This window comes from Opisthocomus hoazin, chromosome 8 (genome assembly GCF_030867145.1).
Source record: "Opisthocomus hoazin isolate bOpiHoa1 chromosome 8, bOpiHoa1.hap1, whole genome shotgun sequence".
In the NCBI taxonomy this organism is placed as follows: domain Eukaryota; kingdom Metazoa; phylum Chordata; class Aves; order Opisthocomiformes; family Opisthocomidae; genus Opisthocomus; species Opisthocomus hoazin.
In genome coordinates this window covers 72,826,018-72,837,681 of record NC_134421.1, presented here as the reverse complement: position 1 = coordinate 72,837,681, position 11,664 = coordinate 72,826,018, and the positions used below count along the sequence as shown (strand labels likewise).

Here is an 11,664-nt window from a genome sequence, read left to right as displayed (position 1 = left end):
GTGCCAGCGTGTTAAAGGGTGGTTGCAAGGCAATCTTAAAACCTAGAGAGTCCCCAGGAGGAGAAAGTGGGAAATCTCTGCTGAGGTGCCCTGACCAGTCTTGCTTTTCCCTTCCCAATGCAGTGATGATTGTGTGTAGGGACAGCTTGTGTAATGGGGTCTTGGAAGGGAGTAGGGTCTGGACCATGGTGGGGACCAGGCGGTGAGGCTGAGCTGGGAGAATGTTTGTTTTGGAAAAGCCATGGGCCCAGACAGACCCAACCGAGCACCCAGTGGAGGTGATGGGAGAACAAAGCATTGGAAACTCAAGAGATCGTAGCTTTAATAGGGACCTTCCCGAGGTGACACATCCTCTTGCCCTGCTGTGGACATGAGCCTCTTCCCCGCGTATGGAAATGTCCAGGAAGAGGGACGGAGGAGATCAGGAGGGAGAGAAGGAGGAAGAAGAGATATGAAAGTTAGGTAGCTCGATGGGTCAAAAATATACAACACTGATATCATACACGGCCGTCAGTCCCCTCTGGCCGGCAGGATGGGGCAGGTGGTGGCCCCATACAGCCAGCCCTGCTCTGAGTCCCCCCGCCCCATGGAGGATCACTTCCTCCGCCCGATTTGGGCCATGAGGTGTGCGTTGGCAGCGGCCTTTGCCCGCAAGTTCTTGGCTTTGGCGATGTTGAAGAGGATGTTCATGATGTTGGTGGGGACATCAAGGGAGAGGGTCACCTTGGTGCGGCGGTCACTCTTGGCTCGGTTTTGGTATGTCTTCCCCTTCACCTGGGCCTGGGAGACATATTTGTAATGGCCTTCCCCTGGGAACGTCCTTTTCCCCATCTCTTCATCCACCACATCCTCCCCCGCCTCCTCCTCAAACACCCCCTCTGGCGATGGGAATTCGAAGCTGCGTTTGTCCAAGATGGCGTTTTCCTCTGGGCGGCTCTTCCGGGCTTCGGCGAGGGCTGCGTTGAGGCAGCTGAAGATGGTGGCAGTGTTGTAGAGGTGCAGAGCCCGGCCGGTCTCGGTGGCGCAGAGGAGAGCGAGGAGGAGCAGCAGCCTGGTGTGGGGCATTGTGGTGGCCTGCCTGGTGGAGAGAGCGAGGGGAGGGCAGAGATGGACATAAGCTTCCCACGGGGCCCGGGGCAGAACACCATCATCCCGCCCATCCTCCCACATCCCATGGTCCTGGGTTCACCTCCCAGGTTCCATCTGCTCATTAGGGAAGGTGGGAATGAGTTGCCTTGGGGCCTCTTCCTCCAAGCTCCAACACCCCAGCCCTTGGTTTAGGGGTACTGGATGGGAGGTGGGATGTCCAAGGTGATTTGCAAGGCTTCAGCTTCCATGGAGGGGAGGATTTGGCCGTCTCTTTGCTGAAACTCAAGTGTCTGCTGCAGGAGAGCTGGTTTCTATCACGTGCCCTGCCCAGCAGTCTCATTGCAGTCCCCAAGCAGCCCTCTCTACCTTGCTAACACCTCCACAGAGTAACTGTGTGTACCACCAGCTGCCATCGAGGTGGAATTTCCGTTCAGCTCCTCTCTAGTCAGCCTGAAGCCACCAGAGATATCTCTGTTCTCTTTGAAGCCAGCAATTACCCATCCACCTGGTCACCAGACTCTATCTGAAAAGAGCATGGAAAGTGGGCGACAGTCACCCCCAGTGATCTGCCACCCATCCAGCATGATGGTCCCATGTCTCCTCTCCAGCCCTGGCCTTGGGTGCTCTGGGTTTGCCTGTTACTTCACGGCTCCATCTCCAGGACCCCCCTCCACCCTGTGTGCAGGTTGCTCCATCTGATGGCACATTTGGGGTGCATTCCCCACCGTGGACAGCCCTGCCTGGGGACCTGGGGGTCACCTCCAAGTTCACAGCACAGCAGCATCACTCCCTGCTTGAAATTTGGTAATTTTGGGGTCTTGAGAGGGCTGAAAACCTCAGGAAAATCCTCCTACTCCGTGAAACCTCCTCATCTCTCAGTTCTGTCTCTTTGGGAAGCGACTCATCTCCCTGTATATCCACCCGACCGCTCAAAAAGGCCACCTAAAAGGCCACAAGGGACCTCCCGGTGAGGGTCTTTGCCCATGTCTCGGTCGGACAAGTGTCCCCGAGGCCAGCCCCGAGGGCACACGGGATCTCCAGGCGCCTGGAGACGTGCTGGCATTGCCAATCTTCGGGCCCCATCTTGTGGCAAGCAGATTGCACGGCAAGCCCTGGCTGGGGGACAGTCCCCAGGGGTGAGGGGACCCTGCCTGTGGCTGGGGGTTTCAATCTCAGGCTTGGGGTTGTGAGCCACCAAGTCCATATCCCAAAGGGACGTGTTTTGGGACCGCTGCTGGGGAGGGAGGCTGTGCTGGGGAGGGGCTGCTGGGTGGGGGAGATCACAGAATCACAGAATGGTTGGGGTTGGAAGAGACCTCTGTGGGTCACCCAGTGCAACCCCCCTGCTGAAGCAGGGTCACCTACAGCAGGCTGCACAGCACTGCGTCCAGGTGGGTCTTGAATATCTCCAGAGAAAGAGACTCCACCACCTCCTTGGGCAACCTGTTGCAGTGCTCCGTCACCCTCAGAGTGAGAGATGTCCTCAGACCCATCCAAAATCAAATCAAATCCCTTGTCCCCAGGAGCTGTCACCCCTCTTCTGCCATGAGCCACAGTCCCCGAAACTGCTGTCACCTCAACTCTGCCCTTCGCCATCCCTCGGAGGGGGAGGTCGGGGCAGGGCGTACAGGCAGGGTTTGAGGGAGCCGCTCGATTCCCACTTCTTTGCCTCGCTCACCCCTGTGCCAAAGCCCCCCCAGAGCTCCCCCAAAGCAACCACCGTCCCCTCAACCGCGTCCAGACAAGAGAGGAACAACGTGCAGAAGTCGTTGCACGACCCAGGCAGCACCAGCAAAGTCCTTGCTGTAGGATGGGGAGGAAAACCCTCCCCAGGCACACAACCCCCATGCAAGGGCGATTCGGGGCCCGAAACTCTTCTTCCTTCAACCCCAAATCAGATATTTAAATCCCGGGACTTGGTTTTTACTTGCAAAAGCTTAGCAGGACGAACACGTTTATCTCGCCCCAAAGCCTCCCCCTTTGCAGCTGTGATTTAGCCCCAGATGAAGCAGCCCCTCCGTCCCCCCCCAGCAAACTCCTGATAGCGGGACAAGGGGGTTTGGGGCATGAATTTAGAAATTGCTAAATTTCTCGCCCCTGTCTGCAGCCCCTGCTCTGCTGGGGATAGTGTTTGGCCCTGAGCTGCTGGATGGAGAGCGGGAAGGGCTGGAAAAGCCCTCGCAGAGCCGGCACGGCTGCTGGGAGAGAACTGAGCTGGTCCGAGCTGTCACGGAGCAGCATCTCCACCTCGCCTCTCCCCGACAGCTATTTCACGGGCGTCTGAAACGGGTGGCTTGACCCCGCAGCCGGCTGGGGCTTCTTCCACTCGGCAAAACTCTTCGGGGAACCTCAGCCAAGCAAGGGAAAAGGCAGAGCAAAGGGGAAACACGGCTGAAACGCATCCGCACCCAGCGCCTGGTTTCCTGGTCCTTGGCTGCGGGGTGGATATCCTGGCAAAAAAAAAAGCAAAAATCAAGGCAAAGCAGCGAGGACAGCTGATATTTTTTGTTTGGGTTCTTTTTTTTTTTTTTTTTTTTTCATGGGGGTTTTGTGCTCTGGCATGCCAGAAAGCTTTTTCGGACCAGAAAGCAAGCTGGAATTGGGTTTTCCTCCCCCCCTAAAAAAAAAGCAGGAAAATAAGAAAAACCACCCGTGGTGGATCTGAGGTAGTCAAAGCTAAAACTGCTGCTGCTGGAGGGTGACCTGCGGGTGCCGTTTGCTGCGGGTGGAAATTACCGGGATGCCCGTGAGCAATTTACGGGCATTATATCGAGACGGTGCCGACAGCCGCGGCAGGACCATTTGTATCTGCTGAAGATTTGCCGTAGCTTTAAAAGAGAAAAGTCAGTCGCTCTGGCAAGGCAGCTCCACAAACTGGGGGGACAAAGCTACTTGCTGGTTATCACGGGCTCCTCGGCGGCAGAATCAGTGGATTAAGCTAATTTTTTCCCTGTCAAAAAGTAAGTCTGGAATAAAATAATACTGCGGGTGAGACCTGTGGACTTTTTAAACTCTTTCTGCCTGGTGCTGCCTCCACCTTCCTAATGACTCTTTCCTGACAATGCTGATTCCCAGGGCTCCAAAATTCAAGCTAATCCTGTGGGGATGGGGCTGTGCCCTCCTCTCCTCCCCATCCCTCTAACCACGGCAGGGATTTGTCCCCCCGCTTTTAGTTTTCTCAAGATTTCCAAGCCCTTCCCATGCTGCGCAGCCTGATCAGCCTCCGAAAATTGTTATAATAATAACAAAGGTATTTCTTTGCTTAGGAGGGAGGGTGGGGGGAGTCTCTTAACGCCATATCTTGAACCGCTTTTCCCTATCCTGCCTATTTTTTCTTTCTTGCAGAGAAACGTGGAACCTGATCTCCCAAGGAAAGCACTGAAATATTTAAAGTTTGTGCAATCGAAGCCGGCTGCTGGTCAATAAATGAAATCCAGGCACTCACCTGGTAGTCCTCGTTGGTCGGGATGGGAAGGGGTTGCTGCAGTCTCACTCCGAGGAGAGAGGCATCAGGTGCGTTCCCCTGAACTTCTGCACCCTCGCTTTTCTTTTATTGTTATTAAGAGGGCTGTGATATTTTTTCTCTCTATGGAAACGCTTTTCCCCTCCCTTGTGTATATATAAAAATGAGCGATCACGGGGTTTGAGTCGTAACTCCAGACGTGGAGCCTTCGTTTGGGCATGATTTCATTAAAATGAAATCAGAGGGAGCTGGCAACGTCACGGGGCTGCGGTGCCTCTCCCCATTCAGAAGGAAAAAAGGAGGGGGGGTGGGAAAAAGACGTCTGAACCCGACAGCCTGGTGGGAGTCACCCGAAAAACGGGCTGTCGCCTACGCCGGGACTTTGCGGGATCACGCAGACACGCTTTCCCCCCCTGCTGCTCCAGGTAGCCACGCGCTCGGTGCAAGGATACATTAAAAGCGAAAGTTTTTGTGCTCCCTAAGGATGCCTGTTGGGGTTTTCAGCGTTGATTAACAGTGTTTTCCCAATTAACGTGTTACTCTTCAAAGAGTGGGTCTGGTGCAGCGACTTGGCAGGGTTTTGCCCCAGTGCTCGTAATCCCCACCCATTGCCCCGCTCACACTGCTCTGCCCGCTGCCTGGTTTCCTATCTCTGGGGGCTTTTGTCCTCCCGTGCAGGCAAGGAAATCCATGGGAGATCGAAATTTTGGGAAACCTCTCCCAGGATGGGGTAGCATGGTCCCAGGTGCAGCATTTGAAGAGGTGGGTAAGGATAATTTGTGTCTTGGAATCAAAACAACCCTCAAACTCCACTGGGATCCCACAGAATTAAGTCAGATTGCCCCAAGACAGCAGCCAGGGAGGAAAACCCACAATCTGGGGTCTCAGGACCACTCTGGTCCTGGTGTGTTCAGAGAGGTCTCCTGCGATGCCCCGTGGCACTGGTTTGCAAGCAGAAGTGCTTTGTGCTACAAAGATGATGGGGATGGAGATCTCCCTGCTGGAAACTGGTGTTGCTCCGTGTAATCTGGGGCCGAGACATCTGAAGGAGTCTGGTCTGTGGTGGAGGGTCCCTCCAATGGCCACCACAGACTTGTGGCTGGGCTGGGGGCTCCTGGTGGCCCCAGGACCCAGCTCAGAGCTCCTATCTGAAACCTGCTTGGAAATGCCTTTGCCACCTTCTTCTAGCAAAGGGCTGATGGTGTGCAGTTATCCCTGGGAAGGGGCAAATCCTACCAAAGTGGAGAAAAGCCTCTTAGCAATCCCATGAAAGGTAACAGCAGCCAGTAGTGACCCTGCATGGGCTCCAGGTTAGGATGCGGAGATATTCTCACTCCTGGACCACACCAGTGATGGTCACAGCTGCTCCTTAAGAGAAAAGGAGCCGTGACTGTGGACATTCTTGCACGAGCAGCTTTGAACATCTCACTCTGCCTCTGAAGATGCTGGCCGTTGTCTGAGAGGCAGTGACTGATAATGCTGAGACCTCCCCTTTGGCTTCAGTCCTGTAGACTGTAGGGTAGAGCATTCTCCTCGTAATCACCTCCAGCTGTTGGCTGAGACGCATCAGGATCCACCACTCCAGCAAGTCACTCCTCTTTCATTTTCATTTGAAGCTTGCATCTCCTGGACTGATATTTTCCTTTCCCCTCCTCCACTGAGACCTGGAAGGTGGTTTGGTTATACAAATTTTTGGAGCCTTTGGACGTATTTTTGGGCAAGCAAACCCACTTGCAGACTTCAAGACAAAGAGCTTGGTGGGAAAGTCCATTAGAGGGACTTCTTCCCAGCAAGAGCAAGGGAAATCACCATCTGGCCCGCAGTTCTCTCTCCTCTCCCTCTGGCAAATGCTTGTGGACTCATTTATTACAGAGGGATGAGCTTTCTCCAGGGACCATGCAGCCCTTAGAGTTGATGAAACTCTTCAGCTCATGCTCTCTAGTGAGGAAGCAGTGATAGATGAGATCTATTTCCAACCCATCCGCCACAGTAGAGGTCCATTAAAAATGATTTCCCCTTGTACTCCTTGTAGATGCGAGTGCTGATTCTCAACAACCTTTGGCTTCCCTCCACTTGGCTTATGTCCTCCCTTTCTTCAGCCTCCACAGGGCAAGAAGGATTTGAGTCAGCACTGTTACCCGATGGCTTAATTAGAGTAGGTGGCCAAGTGACATCGCAGGGCAAGGCCTGAAGCTTGGCAGAAGGCATCTAACTAGCTTTTTAAAACATATGCAATTCCTTGGGTGGTGCTAAGCTCCACCCAGGTTTGATTCAACTCAGAGTGATTGCCCATGGAAGAAAGCTTTGTGCCTGGGGTGGAGAGTGAGTTTTTTGTTGGCATTTCTATCCCATTGTGCCTGCTTGGAGAGATGTCTTTTGCATTGTTTTGCTCCCTGAGGGCTGCAGAAGTTGACTGTTGTCCTTGCAGAAAGCTCAGGAGACCCTTGGAACCTGTTTGGCTCAGACCACAGATAGTCCTGCATGCTTCAGAGCAGGTTAGGGATTCACTTCCACTGATTTTGTTGGTCTGGGGATGGAAGAAGGGAGTTGAACATGTAAATAGATGTGGGATGGGAGCTCTGCGTGCTGGCCTGCCCAACAAGAGCTTCATGAATGGTGCGTGGGCTCTCAGAAACTGGGTCCCCCTCTGCCTACCAGAGGGAGATGACATCATCCCCTGCCTTGGCATCACAAACCATTGGGGTGGAGGAGCACTTTAAAAGGGCTGGGGGAACTGCTGGAAATGCCTCCAGCGGCATTTCAGACTCAGTTTTCACCTGCTCAGAGGAGATCAGCCAAGGAATATAAAGGATGTGGAAAGGTTCTGGCATGGGGTGTGGGTCTGGCATCCCCCCGCCCCAAAGGTAGGGCAAAACTGGTACCCCAGAATTCAAGGACGTGCTTGAAGGACTTACATCAAATACTGATCACCTCCAGGAGCTTCAGGTCTTCAGACCAAAACTCAAGAAGCCCAGCTATTGCCAAAATCACGGGGAACCTGTGGTTCAGTTACTTGGGGAAGGGAACATAGGTTGGGGAAAGGTGTGATGTCAAAGTAGATTAATTAAACCATCCTAAAGCCCACTCTCTCTTAAAGGTGATGAGGTCTTTAACTTATTTCAGTGCATCTTCAAAGTGAATTAAACTATACGAAGATTGTGGATTGGGACAAAATAAGGTCTACTTAGCTACATCCACGCGCAAGTGATGGCTGCTCCACCTTTGCAACCTTGTGGTGGGGTGGTGGTCCTCTCTCACTGAGACTTTGCTGAGGTTGAGAGGAGAGTGTGCATGATGGAAGGAGAAGGTGTGAGTGGGCAGTTTTTTATCCATTGCAGCTGCTGCAGGCTGTCCCCATGGGCTGTGTGTACTCTGAATGGTTGGACATGGGGTGTTCAGCCTTTCCTGGCTGGTGGCTGCAAGGAGATGACTTGGGGTGTTGTGAAAGGGCTGACCCACATGACAGGAGGTCCTGTAAGAAGGACTCTGAGGGGGTATTGGTCAGTGCCAGCTCCCACTTGGGCTCTTTGGTGTCTGCAGCTACTGCTGCAGCCTTGCACAGGAGGGAGACAAGGACAGTTACCCACCTCCACCGTGGGTCCGTCTTCACATGCTTGGGACTGAACCTCACCCCGTTTCTCTGAACTGTGTGGCAGTGGATCCCAAAGGTCTCAGGGAACCAGGGCACAGGAGCAGACTGAAAGGCAAGGAGGGACTTTAGTACTTCACAGGCTGCTTTCCTTGAGACAGATCATTCCTGTGGCTGAAAAGCTGAAAAGCAATCAAAACAACCCTAAAAACACGCTACATGTTAAGGAATGGAGTCCACCTCAAAAGTCAGTCCTGCTGCCAGAATGACCCACGTAAACGCGAGTCTATTTTTTTCCTGCAGAGAACAAAACTACCTAAGAGCAAAGCTGTAGCGTGGAGGCAAATACCGTTCCCGTCATCCAGCACGTCAACACTGGAGCTAGGCGGTTAAACCCATCTCTGTCTCCTGAGAAGATATTAGGTCATATTTCTGTGTTTTATTTACCCATTAAACGCTTTGCTGTTGGGAAGGGTTGGTGCAGGACAACGTCCTGGCAGGAGGCAAACCCGCACGCCAGACACGGAGTCTTCACGGTGATTCTATTAGGGGAAAATAGGAAAGAGAAAGAAAGAAAGAGGAAAGAATTCAAACTGCCTGGTTCATCCCTATCGGTCTGTTTTAAAAGCAAACCGCACAGTTTTAGCTGTCACCAGCTGGCTAGCGTGGCTCGCAGATCCCTGCTTCAGTCTGCTTTTGCAGGGGATCGGAGAGGAGATTTTGCTGCAAAACTGAAAATGTCACGGCATGAAAATAAGCCCAGCTGACCCCGGGGAAGGAGGGAGCCGTGCTACAAAGAGCCTGGGGCGCTCGTAGGAGCTGGCTGGTGGCAGAGGGGACTCAAACTCCTAAAAAGTTTCTCTGAAAAGTATCAAACTTACAAAAAAATACAGGCTTTGTCATGAGCATCCTCGCGCGTCTCCCTCGTGCGTCTGTCTCTCCGGGAGCAGGACACCTTCCCACCTCTCCGCAGCCTGCCCTGACTCTCGCTGAGCTCAATTTCCTTCTCTGAATCATCATTTAAAGCCCAAATGTGGGCAGCTGAGGGGGATCTTATTAAAGTTTCATCGCTACCACCATTCTGCTACCGTGAAAAATAAGACACAGCGGCTCGTGGCCGTATCTCAACAAAAGCCTTGAAAGCAAAATACACGCCCCAAATACCAGCACAGAAGTTTTGCCTGGCCAGGGAGGCAAAGGCAGCATGAAGTCAGGTCCTGCTCAAAGCTTCCAGCGCAGAATTGCGTAGAGGAGCCAGACACGGGTGCTCTGTAGGTCCATAGAGGGGCAAAAGGGAGTTTTCTGGTTTTCTTTGTCCCTTTCTTAATAATCTCTAAGACTCAATTTGCATTTTCAAGGCTGTGGAGAGGGGAGAACCTCACCGTGACACGCGACTGCCAACCTCCGATCTCTCCGTAACCCTACAGCAAACCTCTCCCCTGGGGCTGATTTTTGGTGGGTTTCTCTTCCTCACAACCCCATTTTGGGGGTGATTTTCACTCCTTCCAACAGCTCAGCAGCAGCAAGTCCCTGCATATGTCTCTGAAGTGGCCATGTAGCGGGCGCTGAGGACTTGGAAAGCTTTCAGCCAGGATCTCGGTAGAGGGAGGAGAGAAGCTGGAGACGTGGAGTTTGTGGTTGAATGACTGTTTTGCCTTTCTTGCCTTTTCTTCACCTTCCTGGGCCCCGCATCTCTTGCTGCTGCTGCAGGCTCACAGGGGATTTACAGCCCCAGTTGTACGCGAAGCACTCGGCTGCCTGTAACGAGCAGTTACCCACCCCACCTCCAGTGTTTCATGTTCCTGGCAATTAATTAGCTCTGCTTCGAGATTTTGATGCAAATGTGATATCAGATAGCCTCTTTGGGATAAAATGGGCTGTTTTGCAGGTTGCCACATATGCTTCTCCAAGCATTGCTTGGGCCAAACACAAAGACCAACTTCACCGCTGACAGCCTACAGCCACGAAGTAAAGCTTGGTTCTTGAGGCTTTCACTCCAAAGAAAGAAAATAAAAAAGCAACGGAAGAGAAAAAAAGTCTTATATCCACCAAAATGTCTTCCCCAAGTGTTTTCTGCAATGTTTTTGTCTGCTGTCTCTCTGTTGCGCCTCCTACCTCTTATCCAAAGAGGTGTTTGCACCTACCTGTACACATGGTATGTGCCTGCAGCTATGTGGGCATCACATTTCTGGTTGGAAGGAGACATCTAAAATCAAGAAAAAATGTAAACGGTGGCAGCAGGAGCCTGGATCCATGCACAGGAGAGGCGCTGGCCTCAGGATGTTTATCCTGACAGTGGATTTACACATAAAACCTATTGATACCCCATGGAGTGAAGTATAAAAAGAGTTGCTTCTCCTTTTTCTTGCCTTCGCAAGCAGGGATCGCTCCCGCTGGTGAGGCTGCAGCAGCTGGACAAGGCAGGTGGGAAAAGCATTTCTTAAGAAACGTGAAGCTTGCTTTTCTACAGCTGGATTATATTGCTTATTGCTCCTCCATCATATCTTTGCCACTGGGATCATGGTCGTAGGTTGGCCTCTTGGCTTCACGATCCATGGGAAAGTGCTTGGGGTAGCAGGGTGGGACACATCTGGGGGACGCAGGGCCCACCGGTGGGGCTCAGGGTGCTGGGCTAAGGGATGTCCAAGGCAGGGGATGGGTGAGGAGCCATCCAGAGGAAGCCTGAGGGGATCAAATGGGATTTGTCTGGGTGGTTTGGTGTGCGCAATGGGGCAGGACGGACAGACTGAGGCAGCTTCTGCAGGAGCACTGGCTCCCAGGTGGGGAGAGTTTCTTCTTGGTTTTCCTCCTAACCCACATGGCAATGGTGTCAGTGGCAAACCCATCCCCAGTTTTGCCCCTGCTTGTCCCGGCTTGGATGGACAGTGCTGCCTTCCTGGCACAGAAGGTTTTCCAGGCTTTTTCAACATTTTTCCTCTTTCTTAAGGGTGTTGTGGCTGTTGGGTTGCAATTCTACCCTTGCAGTGGGCAGGGGAAGGTACGCACCAGTGGTCTCCCAGTGATGCTGGCAAGAGGCCGTATATACCAATACAATGATGTAGCCACTACTACTGCTCTGAAAACCAATGGATATCACCCAAAAAGTCTGCGAACAGGGTGCAAACCTCCAACGTCTCCCACAGAGCCCAAGCACAGGGGATGTGGTAGAGGGTTTTGCAAGAAGGACTTGCCGGTGCTGAGGTCCAGCCCTGCATTAGCTTACGGCCATTTGCCTCCGTGCTATCTCCAGAGCCTAAATTACTCCTGCTCTAAAAATACCGCGTAATTAATTGACCTAGCTGAGCACAGTTCAGGCTGGTGACGTGGCGATGAACTTTTTTGTTGCTTTTGTCTCTGGCAGGAGCGAAGATGGGGGCTTTTGTCAGCTCCCTCCCAAAGAGCCTGTCCGCTCCAATCTGCCGGGCGCAGCCAGAGGACGTTGGATGATGCTCAGGGCCCAGCTGTCAGCACTGGCGGCCATTTCAGGACTGTATCATTATCAAATTACTAAATTACACCGGCC

General features: G+C 52.7%; 1 protein-coding gene across 1 annotated transcript; it reads right to left on the bottom strand.

Moving 5' to 3' along the window:
* Nucleotides 1–458: 458 nt before the first annotated feature.
* UCN3 (urocortin 3) lies at nt 459–4,626 on the bottom strand. The gene is made up of 2 exons (XM_009940474.2): nt 4,535–4,626; nt 459–1,078 (listed from the first exon to the last, which is right to left on the bottom strand). The coding sequence occupies exon 2, from the start codon at nt 1,063–1,065 to the stop codon at nt 595–597; it is 471 nt and encodes a 156-aa protein (XP_009938776.2). The 5' UTR covers nt 1,066–1,078; nt 4,535–4,626; the 3' UTR covers nt 459–594.
* Between the last annotated feature and the right edge of the window lie 7,038 nt (nt 4,627–11,664).